The 26645-nt window shown below is 36.2% G+C and overlaps 1 protein-coding gene across 3 annotated transcripts in view; it reads left to right on the top strand.

Annotated features, from left to right (window-relative positions):
- The window catches only part of Hcs (holocarboxylase synthetase-like protein), a 65175-nt gene that overhangs the window by 35568 nt on the left and 2962 nt on the right, over positions 1–26645 (top strand). Inside the window, exons 6-15 of one of the 3 annotated variants that reach the window (XM_074173494.1) lie at positions 2079–3023; positions 3074–3269; positions 4534–4667; positions 6340–6703; positions 9945–10121; positions 14864–14993; positions 15058–15218; positions 15308–15422; positions 17654–17867; positions 23394–23535. In XM_074173494.1, coding sequence (XP_074029595.1) covers positions 2079–3023; positions 3074–3269; positions 4534–4667; positions 6340–6703; positions 9945–10121; positions 14864–14993; positions 15058–15218; positions 15308–15422; positions 17654–17867; positions 23394–23397 — 2440 coding nt within the window. In that variant the 3' untranslated portion in view covers positions 23398–23535. Of the gene's footprint in view, positions 1–2078; positions 3024–3073; positions 3270–4533; positions 4668–6339; positions 6704–9944; positions 10122–14863; positions 14994–15057; positions 15219–15307; positions 15423–17653; positions 17868–23393; positions 23536–26645 lie in introns of those variants that run through there. The other 2 variants (XM_023162916.2, XM_023162915.2) reach the window with 2 other exon arrangements.

The raw sequence follows: 26645 nt of genomic DNA, 5'->3' as shown, positions 1-26645 counted from the left end.
ACTGGCTCGGTTGAGAGTAATTTTAGAAAAGCACATCAGCCTTCTAGACATACTGAAGAAGTGGAATTTGAAATATGTTTGGATGTCGTAGAACATGAAAAACCAAGTATTCAAGATATTGCAGATAGAACAGATGTTAACCGAGAGAGTGTACGACGTATTTTACACAAAAATAAATTTACGCCTTATAAACCGAAATTTATCAATACATTAAAAGAAAGGGACTTCGATATGCACTTGTATTTTTCTTTTTGGTTTCAAGGGGAAAAAGAAGAAAATTATCATTTTCCTTATAAAATTTTATGGACAGATGAAGCAACCTTCTCTTCAAATGGCGTTGTGAGCTCGCAAAACTGCAGGTGGTGGGCAAAAGAAAACCCACATTTCGTAATTGAATGTCGAGATCAATATTCGTTTAAGACGAATGTATGGTGCGGACTACCTACACTTTGTGAATACCGAACTATCTGAAGTTTTGGATAATATGCCCCTTCAAGTAAGAAGTGTTGTGTGGTATTAGTGTGATGGTGCACCTATTCATACTACAAGGGTGGTTAAAGAGCGTCTTTTGGAAATATTTAGGGGCAAAGTATTCAGTCGCAATATGGAACACTTTTGGCCGCCTAGATCTCCTGATATAACCCCACTAGATTTCTTCTTGTGGGGTTACTTAAAACAAAAGGTGTATAAGCAAAGACCTTTTCGAGATATAAATTATTTAGAGGCAGTTATTCGAGAATGTGTTATAAGCACGAAACCCTGTAGTATAAAGAATGCAGTTAAAGATGTTTTAAAAAGGACAATTGATTGCATTGAACGTGGTGGAAGGCACACCAAAATGTGACTTTTTATTTTGTATTTCTATTATTATTTACATATGGCATATGTTTCGATTTGATTTAGTGTTCTTAATTTAAATTATAACTTTATTTTAACAGATGTTCGTTAGAATTTTTTACGATTTAGTTTTGTAGGCAACAAAATCTAAATTGATTTCTGAAGTAATTTTGTTCATTCATACCTCATAAAAGATATTTAGTAAATGTGAAATTACTTTCGTATAATTCCTTCCCTTAGTTTAATTGCGTTGTAATTTTTCGTAACTGGTAAATCAAAGTTTAACTGTTTGAAAAGTGCAGTAAAGAATAAATTATTGACTTTTCATTGATATTGTTTTTTAATTATGCTTATGTATCAAGCTATTTCGCAAAAAGTAGAAATAAAGTGAAATATTTATCTGTTTTTAAAAACTGTATCAACTTTGCATCATTTTTGGCATAATTTTTTCTGGTGTTTTAAATTTTTGCGAAATAAGTTGTATTTAGAATTGCAATTGGTAATAAAAATGCGTTGGAAAGATAAGTTAGGCATAAAGCACTAACTTTGTTGAGGTTTGGCTAAATTTGAGAAATCGGCAAATGTCAAATTTTCGAAAAACTGTAAAAAAACTAAATTTGTACTAGAGAGCTAAAATTTGGTATATGGGTAAAAAATGAAAAAACAATCATCTTTTCTCTTTACCGATTTTCGAAATTTCGAGCAATAACTGCTTTTCTGAACATTTTTTGGAAAAAATGTCAAATTGGACAGGGAAGAAAAATCACTTGATCGGTCATATGCATGTCATTTGGCATCATTTTTGAAGCACAACCTAATGGAGATATCAAAAGTTGCTTGAAGAGATGAACAAAAAAAAAATCCCATTTGATGCGGACTTTATGTGTGACACTATATACGAGGTGTACGAGAAGATTCGTCTCTTGGAATAAGATATTTCTTCTTGTTAGGGAAAATGTCGAAGTTGTTGATGAGACCTGTGGTCTTCTTTTCAAAGTGTGTCGTAGGACCTCTGGTTGTTGGTTGGTATTCCACCGACTACATCAACAAAATGACATTACTCGAATATCTCTTCTTATACAACGAAATTGTTCATAAGAAATGAAGTGATTTGAATTCCAGTAAAAAGTGATTGGAGAATTGGTTCAAACTCATGCACGTTTGTTTCTCCAGACGTGTAGTTAGCAGGCGTTTTTTTATATCCCATAGGCATAAGTCCAAAGTAATGTTTTCAATTTCAGCCCCAAAATCACCATCGAGAACGGAAAGTCTGATGAAATAAAAAAAGTTCCGGTGAGCGAAGTCAAGCCAATTAAAAAAGATAGTAAGAAAACAGAAGATAAAAACACCCTGGAAGTTACTGTGGGGGATTACAGAAGACATAAGTCGAGTGACCACAAAAGAGACAAACATGCCAAAACCGATGGACCTCTCCGGATCGAAAGCAAGATCAAAGATGAACATAAACATAAGACTGCAAGGTCAGCACTGGAGGCGAAAATTAGGGAACACAAAAGAGAGGCTAAAAATGCTGACGATATCAAAACGAAGAAGGAAGATCTCACTAAAAAAGACGTCAAAGATATTGAAGATGTGAAAAAAATTGTTGGAGAGGTGGAAGATATTAAAGAAGAGCCTCAAACCGTTATGGTGAAAAAAGATGGTAGAGACACTTTTGACTCTACTGTGAGAGAAGAAAGGGGTGAACCGAGATCTTTTCGAGCCAAGGAAGAAGAAAAGCCACCTAAGAGAGAAACGAGTAAGTCCAGAAAGGATGATCAGAGGAAAGATGATAAACTACACAAATCTCCCAAAGTAGCTAGAACTAAATCGAAAGCTGATTTAGAAAAACCAGACAGGAGCCCAGGCAAATCCAAGACAATGTCGAAGAGAACTACCAGCTCCGAGAAAAAATTGGTAAAGAGCATGGCCGTGTGTGATGATGATTCGGACAAGCTTCCTAAGAAAGACGATGAGTGTGTCCAACAAGAGAAAAGTTCTTCCAAACTAGATGAAACTACCATGAACGAAGACTTTTTGTTTGGCGATGGACAAGTGAAGAGTAATGGAGGTGTAAGCAGCTTGCCAAAGAGTGTCAAACCTCCAAACATTTTGATTTACGCTGACAGTTTGGTTGCCAAGGAAAATGTCAGATCTGCCCTGGTGTCTATGTTGAATAAAGACAAGTAAGCAGTGGATTTTTGTTGGACAGGTAGAAAGATCTTTTTCGTTTTAGATACACGATCTATGATTTACCCACCGATCCAAACCAAATGATGTGGAATTCATCAACGGTGTTAGTAGTGATTTGCGGTTCGGTACCACCGAACCTAACTTTTCATTTGCTGCAGTTTTTACTGTGTGGTGGTCAGTTGTTGTGTCTATGCAGCGATTTTTTGTATAGTGTTCTTCATACTTTTACTACGGCAGAGGTGAGTATGAGGGTTCGAATAATTGAGGAGGAATTATTTTAGAGCTCGAATAACTATTATTAATTGGTGTTTCACTTCATGATTGTTCATCAATAATCTTGATTTTTTTCAACTCAGTCAACATAAATTAAAGAGTGAATTTCATTCTTAAGGAACTCCAATTTGTATACTTCATCTACACATATGAAATGTTTGACTATACAGGGTGTTTCTCAGTAACATATTCAAACAAAATATGCTTCTGACCTATTAACTACATTTTTATTCTCAATATCCAGTTTCATAACAATGTGTAAATGTCTGAATTTAATTATTTAATATGTGTGATTGACGACTTGTTTACTTTATGGTAATTTATGATTACTTAAATGAAATGGATAAAAACACTTTTGTCTAAATACCACTGGTAAATTTTATTTATAGGACCACTGAAATCTGAATTTTCAAATATCGGTTTTAATAGAATTTTCAGGTATGCTGCAAGGACAGGTATCTGAGATACAGGATGCCAACTTAAAATACCACCCTGAAAATTTTAGGAGTTGTTAAACTGTCTGTTAAAAAAACAATAGAACAGATTTGCTTAGAAAGAAAAGAGTATTTCAAAAATCATTTTCACTTCAAAATGACTTACTGCATATCTTTCAAAATGCTACTGACAAAGATAAAAAATTATGTTGCATAGCACAAAATGCCTTTTGATTTATAAAAGAAACTTACTACGTTTGTTTGAAGATGATTGACAATGTTTCATGATAAATTTCGTTGGTTCGGACTTCCATTGTCTAATATTATATAAAATGATTTGAAATCTCTAAAAGAACCAATACAAATGAAAATCGAAAAGAATAGCTGAAAATAACAATTATATCAAGCAAAAACCGTGAAATGAAATTACAGTGAAATAAAATACAAGTAAGAAATAGAACACTGGAACAAAAAATACAAAAAATAAAGAAAAATTAAAAAGTGAGAGATTCCAAGCCAAGTTACTTCACGACGTTTCGATTGTTAGTATCCACCATCGTATTTAAAAATTCAGTACCTTAGGGATACGTGTTCATATGAAGTTTTTTTTCAAAAATTACTCAATAATAGGCTTTTTAAATATCAGAATATCAAGAACCACCCTGTATTCTATAGTTGAGTGTTCCAAACTATTTTCAAATCAAATAATATTGTCAATATGAGGTTACTTCCGACCAAACTTGTATAATAGTGTTGTCATAAGTGTTTACCATTATCATTAAACGCTTTTTTTAAGGTGAGAGAGCATGAACTAGTTCGATTCACTTATGGAAAGTGGAAGCAAGTCAAAATGATGCACCACATTTTCTGCTACCAAGCTTCTCCTACTAAAAAACAGTTCTCCAAAGATTCCGATCACTCAAATCAAAGGTGGGTAATGTTTTATTTGAAGACTTAGTTTCAGGTATGTTGTTATTTTTTCATATTGGCCAAGTTTAGATGCAAACTATATTTGAAAAAATGAAAACACTGTTTTGGTGTTCATTTGTCATCTGATTTTCGTTCCAAATTTTTTCATGTCTAGTTGTATTACCACAGTAGGATAATACAACCAGAAGGCTCTCTTACCACGTTATCCGCCCAAGTTGCCGGGGACCTTCAACCTCTATTAGGATGAGATTCTCATCCAACGCGTTCAGTGCTGTAGTATCAAAGGGTTCGACGGTCCACGGGAATCGGAATAGTTATAATAAACGGTCGGAAATTGATATTGTGTTCAGTTTATTCGCTGTTGTTATTAATGTTTTTAGTTTTTGTAGTTGGTTATAAGTAACTTATCACAAATTCTTCTATAATATCCTTCAATTTTGTTTTTATATGAGCGCAAGCCTATGGTAAAAAAACGAAATTGGCTCCGCACTTCGTTTCGGGGTCACCGAGAACTTTTTGAATTTATGAATGAAAGTAGTGGGAGTGGACTTACTGGTTGAATTTTACTAGTGTATTACTATAAAAATTACGTGGTACTGCATTGGATAGGATCAAAGGGGTATGAAACTACAGCAAACGCCAAACATGATGGCGAGCTCGCCCCATGCACCCAAACTCATTTTCAATGAGCTCTTGTAAGACATAATAATGCTCTGTACAGAGACGTTTCATTACTCGTCCTCCAATGCTGTTGGCGTTTAGCATTGTTCAAATACTTTGTGTTGTTTATGAAAAAATGTCAACGCCTAACAAAAAACCAGTCGTCAAGAGTTTTCAAGTGTTGAATGTGAGTGGGATACGTTGTCAAATGTGAAAAATAAAACATCTGTCGCTATAGGCAACGTTAAATACATTAATTAATTTTTCGGTAATTAACTAGTGGAACCACTACCTGCGAATTAATTTGTCCGCTTTCTAATCTATTGTTGACAAATGAATTTGCAGGTAGTGGTTCCACTAGTTAATTACCGAAAAATCAATTAGGATAATCATCATTTAACAAACAAAGTCCACATCGGACCAAAAAAACTTCAGGTATATAAACAGCTAACCCTTGTCTTTAGGATTCAGTATCAATTTACTTCTCCTGAAGATGCTAACCTTGTTAGCGAAACGCGCGTCCAGTGCAAAAATATCAGTTTGGTGTTAGGGTAATTGATCTCTAGAAAAAGTTTTCAAAAATCGGTTTGCAAAACCACTCACTACCTCACCTAACCCCACGAACACACGGCACTGATAAAGAAATATTGTGAAACGGACAAAAAATTAGTATTCAGCCAGTCCAGCTAGCCGAGCCTTTATTCCTCAACTACATTTGATAGCACGTTTACTAACTATCTGGCCGACTAGGGGCCACAGGCAAGAAATGTTTATGACTGTACTCTTATTTTTATTGCCGTTCCAATTGGGAATGGATAGACTATACCTACAAAGTCATAGGTCTCACATGAGAGGTGAGGGTTTTGCATTCGGTATTCGGAGTATTCGGCATCTTTTTCACTATTTGTATTCGGCCGAATCATTCGGTTCTAGTATTTGAATAGCTTACTTATGGATTTTCAAGTACCGTCCTATTCCATCATATATTATTATATCACGTTTTTTCAACCAGCAGCGGGAACGGTTCGAGTCCGATCGCTCCCAGAACGCCCTCTGCCGTCGAAATTCAACACAACGGCAAAAACTTCGTCATCCAAGTGCAAGTACTAGGTACAGAAGAAACTTGGCAGACTCCCAGTTTGCTTCTGGCGACCGTCAAGGGAGGTGAAGGGAGAGCCATATTCTCGCAGGTGCATCTGGAAATCGACCCAAACGAGTACGAGGACGACGAAAAGAAATTCGAAGCTTTGAAAGATAGCGATCAGGCCAGGCTAGAGATCTTAGGAGACATTCTTTCGAACCATCTCGATATTGATTGCAGGAATAGAGTCTGCGACATTGTTTATGCGCCAGCGTATTTTTTGGGAAGGCATGATGTGAGTAATGATAAACTTTTTGATAGCGATGAAAGTATAAAATGTGTTGGGTTGTTCAAATGGAACGAAAGATGCTTATTTTACTTAGATTTAAGACCTTTTGAATATTGATTTTTGATATAAACTTTATAATAGAATCAAATAATAACATTAACCTCCTGCTAACAAGATGATATTTAGAATGATCTTTCTGTTTGGAAGTAGTCTATCATTTGCTTTTGCGCATGTTACAATATATGAAAGCCAATGTAGATGAAAGTACAATTGAATCAAACACTGGCACCCTCTTCCCTACAAGAGGGTGTCAATTTAACCCTGGTTTCTGTATCTGTAGGGAGGAGTTGTCCTCCTAGGTCATCGTCCATCCTGTCCTTTCCAGGAAGGTGGAAACGTCACTAAGAGACATCTCCTTTATATCGACAGGTTTAGGCCAAGACTCGCTGAACATACACTCTCTTTGATAACCTTGAGGTGTCTCACGGTGGGCTCCGCGAAGGTTTAGGAAGGTGCAGTGACATTACTGCCGTTGCGCGGCTTCTCCAACCTTCTTGGGGTTCCCTTCGTGGAGGTGCACAAGCAAGGGGGCTTTCCTGCAGGGGCAGCCGGTTCCTTGCCTTTATTCAAGGCGGAGCTCTTGGCGCGCGCCGCAGGAAGTGCCCTCGCTGTTGGAGGTGGAGTAGGGGAGGAGGAGGGTGCACTTATAGTTGCTACCACTCTTGCCTCCTTCGCTCTCTTTCTCCTTTTGGACTCGACGCCGCAAATGCGCTTATGTATTGGCCTTTGTATTACATCACGAGGTGATCATCCCCAGCCACCGCCTTAGATTGAGGTGAGCACTTCTGTCCAGCCCCGGGATTGGTTTCTGTTTTTGTTGTTTCTGTTTTCGTGTTTGTTTCATTCATGTGTGTTCCCACGAGTAGCAACGGAAGAGTTGGTCACCTCTGGCAGAGCCCCGCATTACCAGAGGTAGGCTGATTACAATGAGGTTTCTCCCAGTTCCCCAAGGGAATAGCCATTCAGCTATCGATACCTTAGCTTGGGTAGGCTGGTCCACGGTGGCATGTTTTGCAAAATCTACTCATTTCTGCCACTGACCAGGAGTCCGGCGACCTCGTCCGTAAGGCCACATTGGCTTCCCGGGCAGGGCCTCCAGTCCCCTGGCCGTTCCCCTATCCGCCACCTGGAGACGCGCCTGATAGGTAGCCCAACCCACGGGTTAACCCTGGGTTAAATGTATATTTAACCAAGTTAAATATAAATTCGACCCTGGGTTAAACCATGTTTAACCAAATTAAATATACCTCTATTCCAACAGATACTTTTCTATACTACTCATACAAGGTATAAAGTAGTTCACAGGGAATTCCAAGAACAGTTTTGTAGAGACGGATCTTTACAAGAAGTCCTGTCATTTTCATTCACAATTAATGTTCAACCGGTTAAGTTGTATCTCATAAGTGAAAATAATAATACGTTTATTAAGGAGGTTGCTAGTCAGGCCTGAAGCTCCGATCCATTTGGAGAACGTGCCAGCTTCGTTAACCTTAACCGTGCGGTCATTAGGTCCAAGAATCGTGTGCACTGAGCAGATGTAGCAAATCAAGAACAACAACATTCTGTATTTGTTCGGCTGAGATGTCTATAATTTTCAGGCAGAGCTGAAATCTCTAAGATGAATTACGTCTTACTTCGATGATTGATTCAATATCCCTTGGAGTTTTAGACAATACCGCAGAAGAGCCGAATATGATAATATAACACTTGTAGTGTCTTCTTATGCTGATTAATATAGGCTGACACCATCCTGGCAGGTTATGATGAATACTTCAGTTCCGACTTCAGTCCACTCGAGCTGAGGAAACTGAGGGTTAGATGCTTGGATAAGCCGAGGTCTTCAATGTTATTTTCAAAGGTCAAAGGTTTCTGCACACTATACCGTACCAAACCATGACCGTAAACGTACTGGCACATGCTAAAAAATATTCTTTCATACAATTTATAGGAACCAACGCCCACTAGACCGTTCCGTCACCGGTCCGGCAGGTAGCGTAGCATACACGTGCCATCACAGTATTTAAGTGGAGAATATTTTGCCGGTGCTGATACGCAACGTGCATGGCACGTAATGTTGTTAAACCGTAGGTCTCATGCAGCGAAACGGTGTATAAACAGGTTGTAAATCTTTTTCAATTTTATTCAGCAATACATTCCATTGAAATGTATATTCGAAAATAATGAAAAAATGTTTCCTCATCATCAACTAAATGTCTAAATAATGTCCAATATTCTCCTTCACTTTGTCGTTATTTTGAAGAGTCAAAAATAATAGCTACCAATACCAATTGTCGAGCAGATAATCTCATAGCCATATTCGTTCTTCGTGGTAAACTCTTCTACACGTTCACACTATACTGATGAGTAAGCCGGAATAGCATACAATACTTCACATTACCTACAGTTGTCAAAGGTATCTAACGGTCATCATACCCGTATGATACGGTCATTATACGTGTTGCTTACGTTTTTAGAACACGGTTGATATATTACAGTAGGCAAGGTAGACCGTGTCGTATTATTTTCCGTGGATACGGTCCTAGCATGGCCGTGGTTAGTAAGGTATAGTGAGCAGAGACCTTAACAGTCGGCTGTTTGGAATGGTACCTTTGTCAATATTCATAGTTCTCACGCCACATTCTTCTATTTCCAGCATCCAAAAATCTAGTGTCATGTACAGATCTCGATAATTTCATATAAAAATTTCAACAAAACTTACGGACTTCATTCCTTTTGTCCTAAAAGTATTTCCATGTTTTATTGATATTTTATAATTTGGTTGAATTTCTGCGTTCAATTTAGTTTCAAATATTTTTGATTTTTGTCATCATCTGAAAACACAAGTTTTTCAAATTGCAAGGGGTATATTTTTAGGAGAGATTAATTTTTAAGAAAGAAATATTTTGCTTTCTACTCCATCTTTATGCCAGAAATGTGATAAACCTCCAAAGAAAGCAAGAAATTAATTAATTTGAAAGTAAATTATTCACAAAGATGTGTAGATCATTCATATACAAACTGGAGGAAAAAGCCCTGTCAAAACACCTACTTTCATATGAACATTGTTTGTATAAAGGGGAAGTAGAACGCCAAAACCTCCTTTCCCCAAGTTTTTCAATTCGAATACTCCTCCTCAAACTAACTACTGAAACACATTCATTGTTATCCAGTAGATTATTTTTTTCAGATGAAACTAAAACTGTTGGATGAATGTGATAGCATTAAGGAGAAGAGGATGGAATGCGACAAAGTATCAGTGAAATTTTGTGGGAAAGACGAAGATCCAGGATCTGCAAGTAGCAGTTTTATGCCGATATTAATACATTCCTGCCCATCTAATTTCTCGACTGTTTCTTATTTCGAGGTATTTATTAACATTTTCAATAGCATAATAAATAATAAGAAGCAAAGCAAAGCAGGACCATGAATATTATGTAGGCAACTTTTGTCAGAGGAGGAATTTTTATGAGGACATGAATTTTTATTCTGGAATATGAGTGTCAGATGTAAGAGTAACATCCAAGAAAGATTTTGAGGAGCTTGAAATTACAACATGTGGGTTACAACTGTCTCTGGATCAAATGTAACAAAAAATTCGCTATTTTGTGAAAGCAAAAAGCTATTAGGTTGTGAAACTTTTGTCCGTTTTTATGTGTCTACTCTAAACTGTAAAATCTCAGTGAATACTCATTCAATTTAATCAAAACGAGCGCCATTTGAATCAGTTTTTTCAAGGACAAAAAACAAGCACTACAGGAATGTCCTTAAGGCGCTTTAAGAGCGGTGCCTGTGCGAAAGTAGTGATTCATTATGGATTTGAATCGCTGGAGATTAAATCAATTTGGAAATACGTTCTCAGGAAGTTTATTCCACATAAACGTAGTTATCCAAATGCAAATAGTGGAGTTCAAGATATAATAATATTATCTGAATCATGGCAAATAGATGATATCCAAATCTTTTCCATTCCAAATTTTGAAATATTATATAATGAATCTTGTTTCAATTAGAACGATGGTTTAAATTAGGAAAAATATCAACTTCAATTCTGCAATAATACACCTAAATGAAATCAACTTATCAGAAATATCATTTTCGATAGGTAGTAGATCATATTTATTAACTGCATCATATTGTCCACCATCGTCTAATTTGGAAACATACTTATCAGATATTGAGTCCAACTTTACTAACCAACCAGATACTGATTTGAAAATATTCATTGGGGACATTAATATAAATATTTTGACTACGTCAGACACACTAGACTAGTAAACAATTATATATGCACGATGGCTGAAATGGGATTTTTTTCATTCATTAATAAACCAACCAGAGAAATGACTAACTGTACAAGCCTAATTGACCACGGTTATGTGAAAATTTCAAAAAAATATAACATAAAAATCAATCCTTATTTATTCAAATGTGATATAACAGATCACTACATGATACTGTTATCGGTAAAACTTGATGAAAATTTGAAAAAAAACGATTTTTGCCCGGAAAACTCATACACTGTTCGTGAAAGCACTGAAGAAAGAGACTTGGGAGTCTATCATGCAATCCAGAATCTGCATACAATACCTTTATTGTTGAACTAGAAAAGCATATTGATAATTGTACAGAAGTAAAAAAAAAATAACTAAACAGACAAAATTGGAACCATGGATGACAGATGGTCTTCTCATTTCTATTCACCATACAGACAAATTAAACTTCTACAGAAATTTCCTGACAAAATTTATCCGAGAAACTAAAAAAAAAAGTCTAGTAACAAAATATTAGAGGCTAAAAATGATTTAAAGAAAGTCTGAAGAATGTAAATGAAATAACTAACAGCGAAAAAATAAGTCTTCTGGTGATGATATCAAAGATGAAAACAAACATAAATTCTTATCAGATAAAGAAAAAGCGAATTTTTTTGTCGGAATTGGTGAAGATATGGGAAGTGAAATAGAAAAGCCTATATACCCCGTTTTAGAAAGCCGCAATGATATCACCAATTCAATATTCCTACACCCAGTCACAAGAAATGAGTTGATCGATATCATTTCTGGATTAAAAAATTAAACTTCTTCTGGTCCCGATAAGATATCTTGTGTTCCTTATCAAAAAGTTTCAAAGTACTTTTTAGAACCCATATGTCACATTTTGAATTGAATATTTACTGTAGGAAAAATACCTAAATATTTCAAAGACTCAATCACAATACCGATTTTTAAGTCTGGTGATAAAAAATTAGTAACAAACTTTTGACCCATAACTATGATTAATAACTTATTCGAAAAATGTCTCAAAAATAACATACATACAATACATACGTACATACATGCAATGATAACATTTTTTCTGAATCACAATATGGTTTTCTAGAAAACAGATCAACAGAAAACACAGTTTTTGAGATTGTTAACCAAATCAACAACTGTTTTCAAAATCAACAATGCATAACTGTCTTTTTGGATTTGGCCAAGGCATTTGTTACTGTGGATCATAATATACTCCTTCAACGTTTAGATAACATTGGTGTGAGGGGTGTTGCTTTCCAAATATTTGAAGACTGTTTGACAAATAGAACACAGATTGTCAAGGTAAACGACTCTCTGAGCGACCCACTAAAAATTACTCAGGCCGTACCCCAAGGAACTGTATGAGGACCCATCTTATTTCTAATATATGAACAACATCTTTAAAATTTCTGATTTTAATGGTGAAATAACTTCATTTGCTGATGACAAAGCTATCACTTTTGTTGGAAAAACGTGGGAAGAAGTATACACTCAGTCTGAAATTGGCATTAAAACGATTTTCAACTGGTTGAGTTCTAATTTATTGAGTGTTAATGTTTAAAAAACCAAATTTATTGCATTTGCTCCAACAACTAGAGATCAACCAGCTACAAACATCATAAAAATCCACAAAACATCTTATGCAAATGTTCCAAATTGTAGCTGTACTTCTATAGAGAAAACGGATACAATAAAATACCTAAGGGTATTAGTGGACCAATCTCTTCGGTGGAATGCACACAGTAGCTAGACTACGTAAATTAATATATAAATTTTATCAGCTCAGGAATATACTAAACAGGGAAATGATACTGATGGTCTATGATGCCTTGGCTAACTCCATAATACGTTACTGTGTAATAGTATGAGGTGGTACCTTCAAGACATCGCTAATTAACTTAAAAGTGATTCAAAATTCATTAATAAGAATCATGATGAAAAAAGATCGGAGGTATTGTACCCAGTCATTGTATGATGAAACTGTGGATACTCTTCAGTAACATTTGATCCTTTCTGGAATTGTCTCTCTCCATACCACAAAGAACCGACCAATTGAGTTTGTGGCAATGCTTAGATTATTTTACAAGAGAAGAAACTTTGGATGGAATTGAAAAACCGACGTGTTCGAAATGCAAGGAAAGGAGAAAATGCATAAAGTCCCTATCAATCCACAAGTTTCCGTATATTTTAGTAATACATTTAAAAAGATTCTCTCCAACGGAAAGTAGAGGCAAATTGAATGATGTCATCGAATTTCCTCTAGAAGGATTGGATATGGACAATTTTGCAGGAGAAAATGTGGCTACTTGTTATAATCTATATGCACTTTTAAATCACAGTGGGACTACTAACAGAGGACATTAAACAGCATACTGCAGACACCCGTATACTAGCGCGTGGCACAAATACAACGATTCACACGTGTCACCAATTTCACCAAAGTCGCTTGTGAGTGGAGAAGCATACGTCCTCTTTTATGTAAAGGATGGAACAAAATCGCGCCTTTAAGATAACCGAGAGAAAGTTTAACTTTTAGTTTCTTCAATTTTGTAATTTTTTTTTCAACTTCTCATTTTTGTAAATAATGATGAAACTGGGATATCCGGTGTTAGAAAAGCTTACATTTTTCAGAGTTTATTATGGACTGCTAATTCTTCAATCAAATTTGTATAGCATGCTTTTAATACTCGTAACACTTCAGTTAAGACCATGAATGTTTCACGATGCAGACTCATGCATAATAAAAAATTTATAACCTATCTGGGACCTAAACCTTACAACACTCTACCTGAATCATTGAAAGGCATGAGAAACAAACTTTAATTCAAAATAGAGTTGAAAAAATTTGTTGACAATAATTATGATATGCTTCTTCTAATATTTGAATAAGAAATATCTATTATTGGAGGTGTCTTTCAGAGCGCATCACAGACATATCTTTCTCTCTCTTTCTCGTCCTCTGTCTTCTTCTTACTATCTCTTCCTTTCTATACTCTATTCACTGTTTGGTTATACAAGAAAATATATACTATTTAGTTTGCTGGCTACAATACAAGCTTGCTTAGGTAGCCGTAACTTTCATTAGAATTGTATAATCTCTACATTTCATATACCATTTATTTTATTTTTTTATCCTTCTGTCATAGACGACTATGTATTTTGTCTTATTACTGAATTGAATAAATTTACTTACTTACTTACTGAGTTGAACCTCAAAATGATGAGCAGCCACAGTCCGTCGCATATTTCTGGTATGTACCGCTCTTGGTGGAATGAAATGTGCCAAGTCACTTGAACACTTCCGGTGAAAGTATCTATAAAAGAAAGATAAATCTCCAACCTTTCTTCGATGTTCCAGACTATCAAGGTTGCAATTGATGTTTGCATCTCCAACCAGGCGGATGGCTCTTTTCTGGATGTAATCCAGCAGCTTCAGGGTATGCTTAGGGTCGTAGCTCCATACATGAGAACCACATTCCATAGAAGTTCTGATCTGACTTTTATAAAGCATCAAAAGTAGCTGAGGTGTGTACAGTTTTCTGATTCGGAACAGTGTTCTAAGCTTTTGAGAAGCAGCCTTTGCAATTCCAGCGACAAGACATATTGGTGTCCATTTTAACCCCCAACAAACTTATAGAAGCAGAAAGCGAAATTGTCTTACCTGACATTATTATATCCGGTTCGTAGACATTAACCTTTTTGGAGAAAACCGATGCCTAATACAAAATTGAAAAAACTAATTTGATTATTTTTTGATTATCGATCAACTCTACATTAAATTTCTATAATTTGAAATTATAAAACTGGCTTTCAGGCATTGGAAACTGAACGCATAGGTAGACTAGTTTTGTATTCCGATGTGATGACCAGCTCCCAGCACGTGCTCAGCAAAAAGTTGGCACACGGACTGGTCGTCATTCCTAGACAACAAACTGAAGGAATCGGTAAGTTAGGGATTTAGAACTTCACAATTTTTGAACAATAACCACTACCTGTTTTTGTCTCCAGGCAGATCCAACAACCACTGGCTCAGTCCGATAGGTAGCGCAATGTTCTCCTTGCAACTGCACATTCCACTAGCTTCTCCTCTGGGAAAAGTATTACCGTTGGTCCAGCATTTCATATCAGTTGCTGTTGTGTCCGCTATCAAAACCAAGAAAGGATATCAGGTAAGTCATAGAAATTTGAATCCTGGTGAAAGCGACTGTTGAGAATATGTTTTGAACTCTCCAATTTATTTGGGTGGTTTTTTTTTCAGAATCTAGATATTGGCATCAAGTGGCCAAACGATCTCTATGCAAATAAAAATGTGAAGATTGGTGGTGTTTTGGTATCTTCTTTCACGGAGCGGGATATAGCAGTTATCAACGTTGGTGAGTGGGAACCTTTGATTTGTTTGAAATTCAAATTGTGATTTTATCTATAGCTTGTTTGGGCAGATAGCGCTGTCTGCTAAGAAAGTTGTAATTTGTTGTACTAGATGGAAATAATAGCAGGGGTAGAATTCTCGAAACACAAATTGAGAATTTCGCATACGACAAAATATGTTCTTTTTGTTTTCATTACAAAAAATGGAGTAAAAAATGGAAATCTAATATCGTCTTATGTGACGTGTTCCATTCTAGTTGAGAATTCTACCCCTGATCTTGATTTTTGATCAGGTGAATTTTATAAAAAATGCAAATAATCACCAACTGATTATGTATTGAGATAAAGAAATTTGAGAGAATCTGAAATCTGTACCATTTTGTCGACAATACAGAAAATAATGATAAGTTTGGTAAAGTTCAGCTGGACCAGGTCGAGAATAGATGTATATTTTAGTCCCCATACAAAAAAATATGGGAAACTAAGATTAGTATAAAGGTGAAGAAGTAGAAAGCCAAAGACTTTCTCTCTCGGAAATAATTCTCTTCTAAAAATATACCCCCTTCAATTTGAAGAAGTTTCCTATGGCTGGGATTAAATCAAATGAGCGAATGAAAGTCATTACGTAATGTCATTGTGACATGAGTAGGTTTAACTCGTTTCGTGACAGAAAGTCGTAATGTTATGAATGAATTAAGTGTTTCATCTCGTAATGTTTACAGAGTGTTCCAAATTAAGTCGGCACCATTGCCAACTCCGTTATTATTGATGCTACGAATTTGCTTGAATGGGCAAACTAGTAGACTTTTTGATGGCATTCTCGATGCCGAAAACAAAAAAAATTGACAGTCGCGTTTTCAAAATATTTCATAAAATGATATATTTTAAATGGAACACCCTATATTTTCTCATGCATTTCGATTCGTAATAACATTCTCGACAACAAACCTTTATTCCTAAAGTTAAAAATGATCGACTTATATGGAAATATTTATTTCCTTCACTAGTACAAAAAAATGTCTTTGTTTTGGCGAATAAAGAGCTATAAAATATCGAGTAAACATTCAAAAACACCGCCTCCTTGTTGAACATATATTTGGGCCCTTCTCTTGCTTTCAACACAATTCGACCATCAATTCTATTAATTATAGTTTCAATATAAGTTTTCAGTTCATATACATTATTATGTTTTATTTTGTACACCTCATTTTTCAGAAATCCCCAAAAATAAAGTTTCGAAGCGACTTGATTACTCATAATAATTCCGTTTTATCAAATCAAGGGAAAAAAGTATTAGATTTTAGCTCGAGGTTGTGTTGTCTCCCGACGCGAAGCGGAGGGAGATAAAAAACCGAGACATTAAAACTTATGTATAAGTTTGAACATTGTTTGTACTAGTTTGCCCATTTAACCGAATTCCTAGCATCCCGTGTTAGGAATCACACGTTAAAAGGTAAGACCTCGTTAATCCTTAGCTCGGACAAGTTTCGACTTCTGAGGGTTGTCGTTCGTAGGGGTGCGACAGCTGGTTAACGGAAAAACAGATTTTAAACAGTTTTTTTTTTAATAATAACGAAGTTGGCAATGGTGCCGACTTAATTTGGAACACCCTGTATATATATATGGAAGTAGTTGTTTCGAGACGGCTCATTCTTCCAGTTTGTATCTGAAAGTAATGTCGATGCATGATCTACACAACTTTGCAAAAAGTTTATTTTGAAATTAATTGTTTTCTTCGTTCAATCGAAAGTTTTCCATTTTTTTTATATAAAGATGGAGGACTAGGGAGCCAAATCCTTTTTTTAGAAAAATTAGTATCCCCTTAAAATTTATTAGGAAAGAATTTTTACCTATGATGCCGCTACTCAAACAGTTAACGGCTGATCGGAGTAACTGAATGTTATGTTCATTGTTTCGGGGTTTTTTGTATTTCAAGTTATTCAATTGTGAATTTGTGAGAGTGATGTTTTCAGTTCGTTTATTATAGGCATGAGAAACTAACGAATATGGCTTATATAGCTTATTGCGTGGTTTAGCAAAGTGATTTTGATGACAAATTTCCTGGGATTGTTCAATAATAGTCGTTAATCTCATCGCCAGAAATAGAAATCCCTAGACTTCCTTTATGAAAGGTCCTGCAACGTGAGTCAAATACTTCTGTATTTATCTCTCGGCTACAGTAGACCATTATATTAACATTATGAACTATGTTTTTATTCCTGTATTTGTATTTCAGGGTGCGGAATCAACTTGGATAATCCGAACCCTACCATTTGCATTAATGATCTCATCCGGATGTCGAATCAAGACGAGAATACCTCGATAAAAACCATCTCATATGAAACATACTTCGCTGAGGTTTTCAACGAGCTCGAGAGGATTTATGAAATCGTTCAAGGAGGTGATACCGAGTACCTTTACGATATGTACTACAAATATTGGTTGCATAAGTGAGTATTATTATTATATTTGAAATGTCTTTCAACAGCTTCTGCTTTATAAGTTAATCGAATGAGTTTTCTCTTGTTACACGTGTTTCTGTTTCACAGATGAAAAGTGATCAAATATGCAAATTTGGAATTTCATTACTCATAGAATTGAATGTTTGTTTAGTTTTTATAATCATTTCTATAATTTTCGAAATATTCAATTCAAGTTTTCTTCTCATTGTCTTCTATTTTTTTTGGCCTTTGTTTCCTCAGAAGGGCACAGTAAATCGTATAATTCAATTTAATTGCTTATTAAGGTAAATCGACATTTTTGAAACTTTCGTTCCACATTTTTTTAATCTGTCCAATTGACAGTTTTGAAATCTCTTAATTATTATTTTCATTCAAGGAATTTGAACTGCAAAGGTTATTTGGGGATCTATATATTCAAAAATTTTAGTCAATCGAACATAGCACTCAAGGAGGTGGCAAACCATAGACGCGTATTTCGGGCTTTTGGCCCTTCATCAGTATGGTGCAGCCAAGTGTAAGGATGGGCAACACTTGGTTACCAACTTTCCCAAAAAAACATTTATTAAAGTCAAAACTCATATATTGAATAAACAAAAATCAAACACGATATACAAAATTTTATCTATGGATTGTTCCATAACATATATAGGACAAACCTCTAGGCCTCTTATTACTCGCATAACTTCACACAAAAGCGATTGCAGACAAAATGTTAATTCTTGCCGTTGAGTGGACACGTCAATATGAAGGATCACACAATGGATTTTGAGAACACAGAAATTTTATACAGGGTGATTCAAAAGTACTTTGACAAACTTCAGGAGGTGATTTCTCACAATATTCTAATATGAATTGTCCAAATAAATAAATGTCCGGAAACGCTTCGTTTCCAAGATACAGGATATTGAAGTTTTATTTTTATTTTCGTTTTTTTCAAATAACTTTTGAAATACCGAACTTAATTAAACAAAACTTGGTAATAGGAGGTTTTTGAGGTGTCGAATTCGAACCTGATGTTCTTATTGCTCTTACTCGTAGGGGGCGCCACCTACACGTCTTTTTCTTTTTTTAAAGATTCATAACTTTTTTGGGCGTACTTCTAGCACATTTTTCAGTAAAAAAATCGATTCCTCTATCATATCTACGTAAATAAGCTACCCTTGTTACTAGTCGCTGTAAGCAACCGTTTTCTAAATATTTGGACTTGAAAAGTTCAAGTCGATTATTTGATAATCGATGCATGTTGAAGTTATTACGAATATTTTGCTTTTTTCACAAGAATGTTTTGGAAATAAATTTGACGTTTGTGAGTAGTTTTGGTAATTACATATTTTGTGACAGTTAGACGTTTTTTTGAAGTTTCCGTAAGTAGAAGTAGAAAACACTTATTTTGAAATAATGGATATTATTTAAACAATAATGCTCATTTAGCCGATATGCATTTCGTTTATGGCCTTGCGGATGGCAATGCGCGCGAAGCAAGACGTATTTACCAGGAGCGATTTCCTAATCGCTCCTGGCGATTGGGAGCCTTCAGCTCCAACATTTGCTAGTCTCCACCGTCGTTTGGCAGAAACAGGTATCTTTAAGAGGGCAGCTGATATTATTGGAAGACCACGAGCAGTCCGAACCCCAGAATTGGAAGAAGCTGTTTTGAACGCTCTCTAGGAGAATCCAGAAACAAGCACAAGAGTAATTGCTGAAGCTGTCAATTCTACTCAGTCCACAGTTTGGAGAATTATCCACGATCAACAGTTTTATCCATACCATATTCAAAGGGTACAAGCTCTTTTGCCACGAGACTTTCCCCAACGCATTACTATGTGTCAATGGTTTTTGAAAAAATTGGCTGGAAATCCTCAATATTTGAGATATGTACTCTTCACGGACGAGGCAAACTTCTCCCGAAATGCTATCACAAACTTTCATAACAACCATGTTTGGGCTCTCGAAAATCCGCACGCAGTTAGTGAAAGGCATTATCAGTATCAATTTTCTGTAAATGTATGGGCGGCAATAATTGATAATTACTTGATAGGTCCTTTCTTTCTTCCGCTCCGACTGAATGGCGCAACTTACAGACACTTCTTAGAAAATGAATTGCCGGGACTACTTCAGAATGTACCATTAGAAATTCGTATCTGCATGTGGGCTCCGGTCCGGTCCATTTTAGCGTTGTAGCCAGGGAATTCCTTAAAATAGTCTATCCAAATCGATGGATCGGTAGGGGTGTAGAAGAACCTAACCAGGCGTAGGCACCAAGGTCCCCAGATCTAAACCCGATAGATTTTCATTTTTGGGGACATTTGAAGTCACTAGTTTATAAGACTCCAGTAGTGAACGAGGAAGATCTAAGAAACCGAATAGTAGACGCCTGTGAAACAATAAGAAACACACCAATAATTTTTGAGCAGGTACGAGATTCAATGACTAGACGACTGACTGCCTGTATCTTCGCTGAAGGTGGACACTTCCAACAATTTATTTGAATACAATTTAGTTTCGTTTATTTCAGTTTATTCTACATATTCAAAATTTCCTGAAATAAAATGTTGACATTTCTTGCAAATTTTATTAAAACAAATACTGATTAGGCACCCTTGATACAAAAATAACTATTTCGCTTAAGGATGTCATAAAGGAACGTACCCAACAGTAATGACCTCTTCAAACGAGTAAAACGTCAAATTCATTTCCAAAGCATTCTTGTGAAAAAAGCAAAATATTCGTAATAACTTCAACATGCATCGATTATCAAATAATCAACTTGAAGTTTTCAAGTCCAAATATTTAGAAAACGGTTGCTTACAGCGACTAGTAACAAGGGTAGCTTATTTACGTAGATAATAGAGGAATCGATTTTTTTACTGACAAATGTGCTAGAAGTACGCCCAAAAAAGTTATCAATCTTTAAAAAAGAAAAAGACGTGTAGGTGGCGCCCCCTACGAGTAAGAGCAATAAGAACATCAGGTTCGAATTCGACACCTCAAAAACCTCCTATTACCAAGTTTTGTTTAATTAAGTTCAGTATTTCAAAAGTTATTTGAAGAAAACGAAAATAAAAATAAAACTTCAACATCCTGTATCTTGGAAACGAAGCATTTCCGGACATTCATTTATTTGGACAATTCATATTAGAATATTGTGAGGAATCACTTCCTGAAGTTTGTCAAAGTACTTTTGAATCACCCTATATAAGGTGATAAAAAAAATATTTTATTATAACAAGGAATACTATTAATTGAATTTAATTTCATTGAAAGTTCATCTTTATCCTTGACTTTAGTATAAAGACTGCTAATTGGTTTTACTGATTTTTCAGCTATTTTAAAACCTATGAGTTTTCTTAAACAGCCACAGCCTTGTTACAGTAATTTATTTTGTATATTAACACTATGATCACAAAAATTGAAAGTAGATATGGAATAAGAAACTCGTGGATTACTACCGGACTGATAAAGTCAATTGAAATTAAAAATAAACTGTATAAAAAATGAAAAATAACCCTTTCAGTGATAATGTATCTAAGGATTTCAAAGGATATAAATAACACTTGGATTTCAGTTACAAATGCTAAAAATGAATTTGAACTGAAAAGAAATAAAATTTTACTCAAGTTACTCTGCGTCTAATGATTTCATTATTTTTTTATCTGATCAATACCATAGATTGCTGAGAAGAGTGGTGTGATGACTGCTACCTAGGACCTTCCGAATTATTTCTTGATTTTGATTATCTACATCATTATTATTATTATTATTATTATTATTCAATAAAATCGTTTAACATCATTTTTTACTAATTTCATTAAAATTCTGAATGCATATATTTCAAAGCATAATTATCTAATATCTGCATAAGTTGATATAAAATTTTCAAATAAATTAATAAATTTTTATGTGTCAAAAAATGTCATATTTTTCCAGCCTAATCGATTACAACTAGATAGTTCAACCAAAAAAATACTACTATCAATTTTCTACTGAGTATTTTGATGTTGAAGATGTTATGCTTAATATTTCGATTTAAAAAAATATAGCATATCAAAAACAAAAAAAAGGTGAGTTCAATATACAATATTACACTGAATAAAATTGTTGTGCGTTGTTTTCGTGTATTTTTATGAATAACTCAGTTGTACGTTGTACTATCAATCTTGTGACAGTATATTACAGTATATGCTCCCGATTTTCTACCATATCAAATGCCGTGGTTACGCCACTGGTATTAGCTGCGACAACATCTGTTCAATTAGTTGCCGGCGTCATACGAAATTAATCATAGATAATTCGGTGGTCGGTTTGAAAGGATCATCCTGTCACAAGGTAAATAAACTTTATTATTATCTTACATAATACTTACAATGTGTAGGTGCAGGTAGTGAAAGGTTATTGTATTGTTTCCTTTGTAATTTCGTTCTGTATGCCACGTCCATTACTTGGCGCAGTGTTGTCGCTGCTATTAATAAAAATGAGGATATTAGAATTAAATTCAATATTGAATTCACATAGCTACTGTTTATCATTTATATAATCACACTTGTGAATTTTGATAACAATTCATATTGGATCAATAGTGGAGAATATAAAAATGATAAGGTAATATCCTAAAATACCACAAAATAGGTTAAAACTGCCAGGGAAGTAACGTTTCCCTGAAATCTAAATAGGGAGAGAAGTTTTTACCTAAAACCATTGCAAAACCCTCAACTTCATGAGCAGGGTCGTCCTTTAATCTTTTTTAATGGGTTGTGTGATTCACTTTCGAAAGTGAAAAGAAGAAATTTCACTTCAGCACTCACCGTATTAATCGAGTAAATGCTGGAAGTGTCCGCCACTTTACGTACAATAATGCAGGTATCTTCGAACCTGTTGTCCGGGTTGAACCGCGTCTGTAATTTTCATCTGTTCGACGTTTCGACTTCTGCTTTGAAGCAATTTTCAAGAACCACTTGAAACAGAAATTAAATGACTCGACGACGGGGTCACATTCTCCCTGACCCCCCAAGTCTCGTCACTAGCTTTGTTCTTGCTCTGTTCAGCTCCAGTTCGACTTTTTAGGGTTTCATGTGTGGTGTGTACATCGTGAATAACTCAAAAATTGCTATTGGCCCAGTAACGAATTTTGTGGCAATTAACTACACATTTTAAAAACAAAGTAAACTTGCCCGAAAAACACATTAAATAGAATATAACCATTTTTAATTTTTTGTTTGCTCATGATTTAGCAAATGTATAATTTAGCAAAATACGTGAATCAAAGTCGTTTTTAATCAGTTCTTGAACCAACCGAATACCATGAATATTTTTATCATTCGTCCTTTTTTGATACCCTACTCTGTATGTGAAGAAAGAAATTGAATTTGAACCTTAACTATACACGATTTTTCATGTGACGAATCAGCGTTCCTTTCACCTTCCAGAAAGTTTATTTTTAATTATTTATAGACACGTCCTGCACTTACACATGAGAAAAACTCGAAATATCCCACTCCGAACCCTCGATTGTTTCAGATGACGACAAAAACCTGGAAACATCACCTGGTAAACCTCCTAGAGGACAACCGAGGCCTCGTCATCTTGCTCTTCTGCTTGCCGGCCAGCTTTATCTTCGATTTTTTCCTCTTCTTGAGAAAAACCCTCCACAGGATACTATACAGCAGTCCCAAGCTGCATGACTCACGCGTAACAAAGATCCAATCTCAAGTACAAGCCTGGAACAAACTTCCGAAAGATTCGAGAAGATTTTTGTGCACCTCCCGCCCCAACTGGTTGAGCCTGTCAACCACGTTCTTCAAGAAGTATGAGTGTCATCAGGTGAACATTGATTTGTTCGATATACTCGCATTGGACGAAGAAAATCTCACCCTGAGGGTAGAGCCGATGGTAACGGTCGGAGATGTGACCCAGTACCTGGTGCCTAAGGGGTATACACTGGCGGTGACCTTAGAAATAGCCGACGCAACCCTTGGAGGGTTGGCCATGGGGACGGGAATGACAACACACTCTCACAAGGTTGGGTTGTACCACGAGAATGTTGTCTCATACGAGGTCGTCTTAGGAGACGGGAGTCTCGTTAAAGCCTCCAAGGAGGAGAACGAAGACCTCTACAAGGTCTTGCCGTGGTCCCACGGTAGCTTAGCGTTCCTCGTGGCTTTAACCGTGAGGATAGTCAGGGTGAAGCCGTACATCAAGCTCAGCTACATCCCCGTCAAAGGCGAAGCGAGCTACTGCGACACTTTGAGGATGTTGTCTGGAGATAGCGGCTCTGACTACCCCACAGCCGACTATGTAGAAGCCACGGTATTCAGCAGGAACGAAGCCGTCATAATGACTGGCGACTATTCGGACTACGACCCCAGCTTACCCGTCAATCACGTCGCTGCGTGGTTCAAACCGTGGTTTTACAAATATGCGGAGACGTTCTTAACCAAAGGCAAACACACCGAGCTGATACCTCTTCGAGAGTACTTACTGCGGCACAACAGAGCCATCTTCTGGGTGGTGGAGTCGATGATCCCGTTTGGCAACCACCCGCTGTTCCGTCTGCTTTTCGGCTGGCTTCTGCCGCCCAAACCAGCTTTCCTCAAGTTTACCACCACGCCAGGCATCCGCAGCTTCACGTTCACCAAACAGGTGTTCCAGGATATCGTCTTACCGATCAGAAAACTTGAAGACCAGATAAGGACTTCAGAAGAGTTGTTTGACGCCTATCCCCTGCTAGTCTACCCTTGTAGGGTGTATGATCGAGGAGCAAACTCAGGCCAGTTGCGAGCGCCTAAGAGAGAGTACCTCGTCGAAGGTACGGATTACGCGATGTATAACGATTTGGGGGTATACGGGGTTCCTGGATTCGTGAAGCGTAAGGAGAAGTACAATCCCGTCGCTGCGATGAGGCGTATGGAGAAGTTTACTAGAGATGTAGGCGGTTTTTCGTTTTTGTATGCGGATATATTCATGACTAGGGAGGAATTCGAGGAAATGTTTGACTTGAGTTTGTACGAGGTAGTCAGGAAGAAGTTTGGAGCGGAAGGGGTTTTTCCGCATCTGTACGATAAGGTCAAACCGGAGATCGACGTGTTTGCTTTTGATAGGGAGAGTGAGTCGAGTTGAGTTTAAGATTAGTGAGAAATTGTGTTTCTACATTTTTTTATGACGATCATTAAAACGATTATTTTTAAAAAGCGTTTCAATCTCTTCTATTCATTCATATTCTCTGTTCGATTATTCTCTCTTGCTTTTTGTCAGTTTCAAAAAGACGAAAGAGATATTCAGTAACTTAAAGTAGTAAGTTTGATGTTGAAGAGGGTTACATGCTTATTTGATGAAACTAACAGCACACAAAGGTTATTTTTATATTTATATCACTGACTCGCCGACCCGCCCCGGCAGAGACACAGTACAAGTCCACGTCTTGGAAATTGAACAAATTTAGACATTTTAAGTTGTCACTGTTGAAGTTTAATCACTTCTGCAGTTAAAACAAATTTTCTTTATGTACAATACAATATAAATAATTCACAATGCGCCGTCCTAACTTCGTAAGAAAAGGTCCGAATCTAATAATTTAAAAAGAAATTCACCCTTGATTATGAAATTATTTAGCTGGATATAAGTATTGATATAATACGAATGTTACCTCTTTTCGATTCTATTTGTTTTAATTGGCTAATTTGACCAAAGAGCGGCTATTGTGACTTACCTATAGTAAAGTAATCTCCTCATAGAATTTCGAAAAAGATTATCGCATCCGGAATTACGATTGAAGAGAACAAAATACGGACTAGTTGGTCATGGTCGAATAGAGATCCGGTAGTACCAAAGTTTCATCTGCTACTGCGGCAGACATCATCAGTAGTATGTACATTGACTGCGAGGATGAAGGTTAAATCAAGAAGTCCCAGCATCGACGAATGGTACTACAGATTTCATTCGTAAACGGCCCACCAGCCCGATTCTGTTCTCTTTGATAAAGAAAAAAATCGATATATTATTTGTTCCAAAAGAAACCGCTTCATTAAATGCAAGTAAATCCAGTTTTGAAATGAGGATGTTAAGGGAGACATGGTCAAAGGCTTTCGACAGATCAGATAACAGGTATCCAAAAAACTCGCAGGGTACCCGGTAAATACAATTCTTGGAATCGCAGTCCGCGTTTGGTGGCCTGGTTTTTGTAAGACTGCTACGGATAGTGTTCCCAGATCTGAAACAGGTCCTGATGTTGTACTTGGACCCAATCCTTCTTATCCTTTCCGATAATCCTCTGATGTAGGGAAGTACAAGTACTGGTTGTGTCGGCTTCTCCTCCTTGTAGAGTTCTTGCTGTTTTCTAGCTAAGGCCTGTTCTACCAACACTCTGGAGTAATCATTCCTTTGTAGGTCATTTTGATGATGCCTAGTTCCTTGTATTACAGAGCCCAAAAGCACGGTCTAGTAGAGTCTTGATGATTCCTCTCTTAGTCGATTGATGGTGGTTGGATTTCTGGTTCAGATACTGTCCTGTGTGAGTGGGTTTTCGATATACAGATGTTTCCCATTTAGTGTCGGTCCTCTTCACCAATACGTCTAAGAAAGGCCGTTCGTTGTGGACTTCCTTCCCCATTGTGAAAGTGATGGAGGGACTTACGTTGTTGATGTGCTTCAAGAAAGTGTCTAGTTCTGCATTCCCATGGTTCCATATTATGAAGGTGTCGTCTACGTATCTCAGTCAGACTCGGGGCTTCTTATTATATATATATATATATATATATATATATATATATATAT

This window comes from Leptinotarsa decemlineata, unplaced genomic scaffold (assembly GCF_025532065.1).
Source record: "Leptinotarsa decemlineata unplaced genomic scaffold, Ldec_3_MD MMD2_tig00000251_RagTag_RagTag, whole genome shotgun sequence".
NCBI lineage: Eukaryota > Metazoa > Arthropoda > Insecta > Coleoptera > Chrysomelidae > Leptinotarsa > Leptinotarsa decemlineata.
This window is presented reverse-complemented; position numbering and strand designations above follow the sequence as displayed.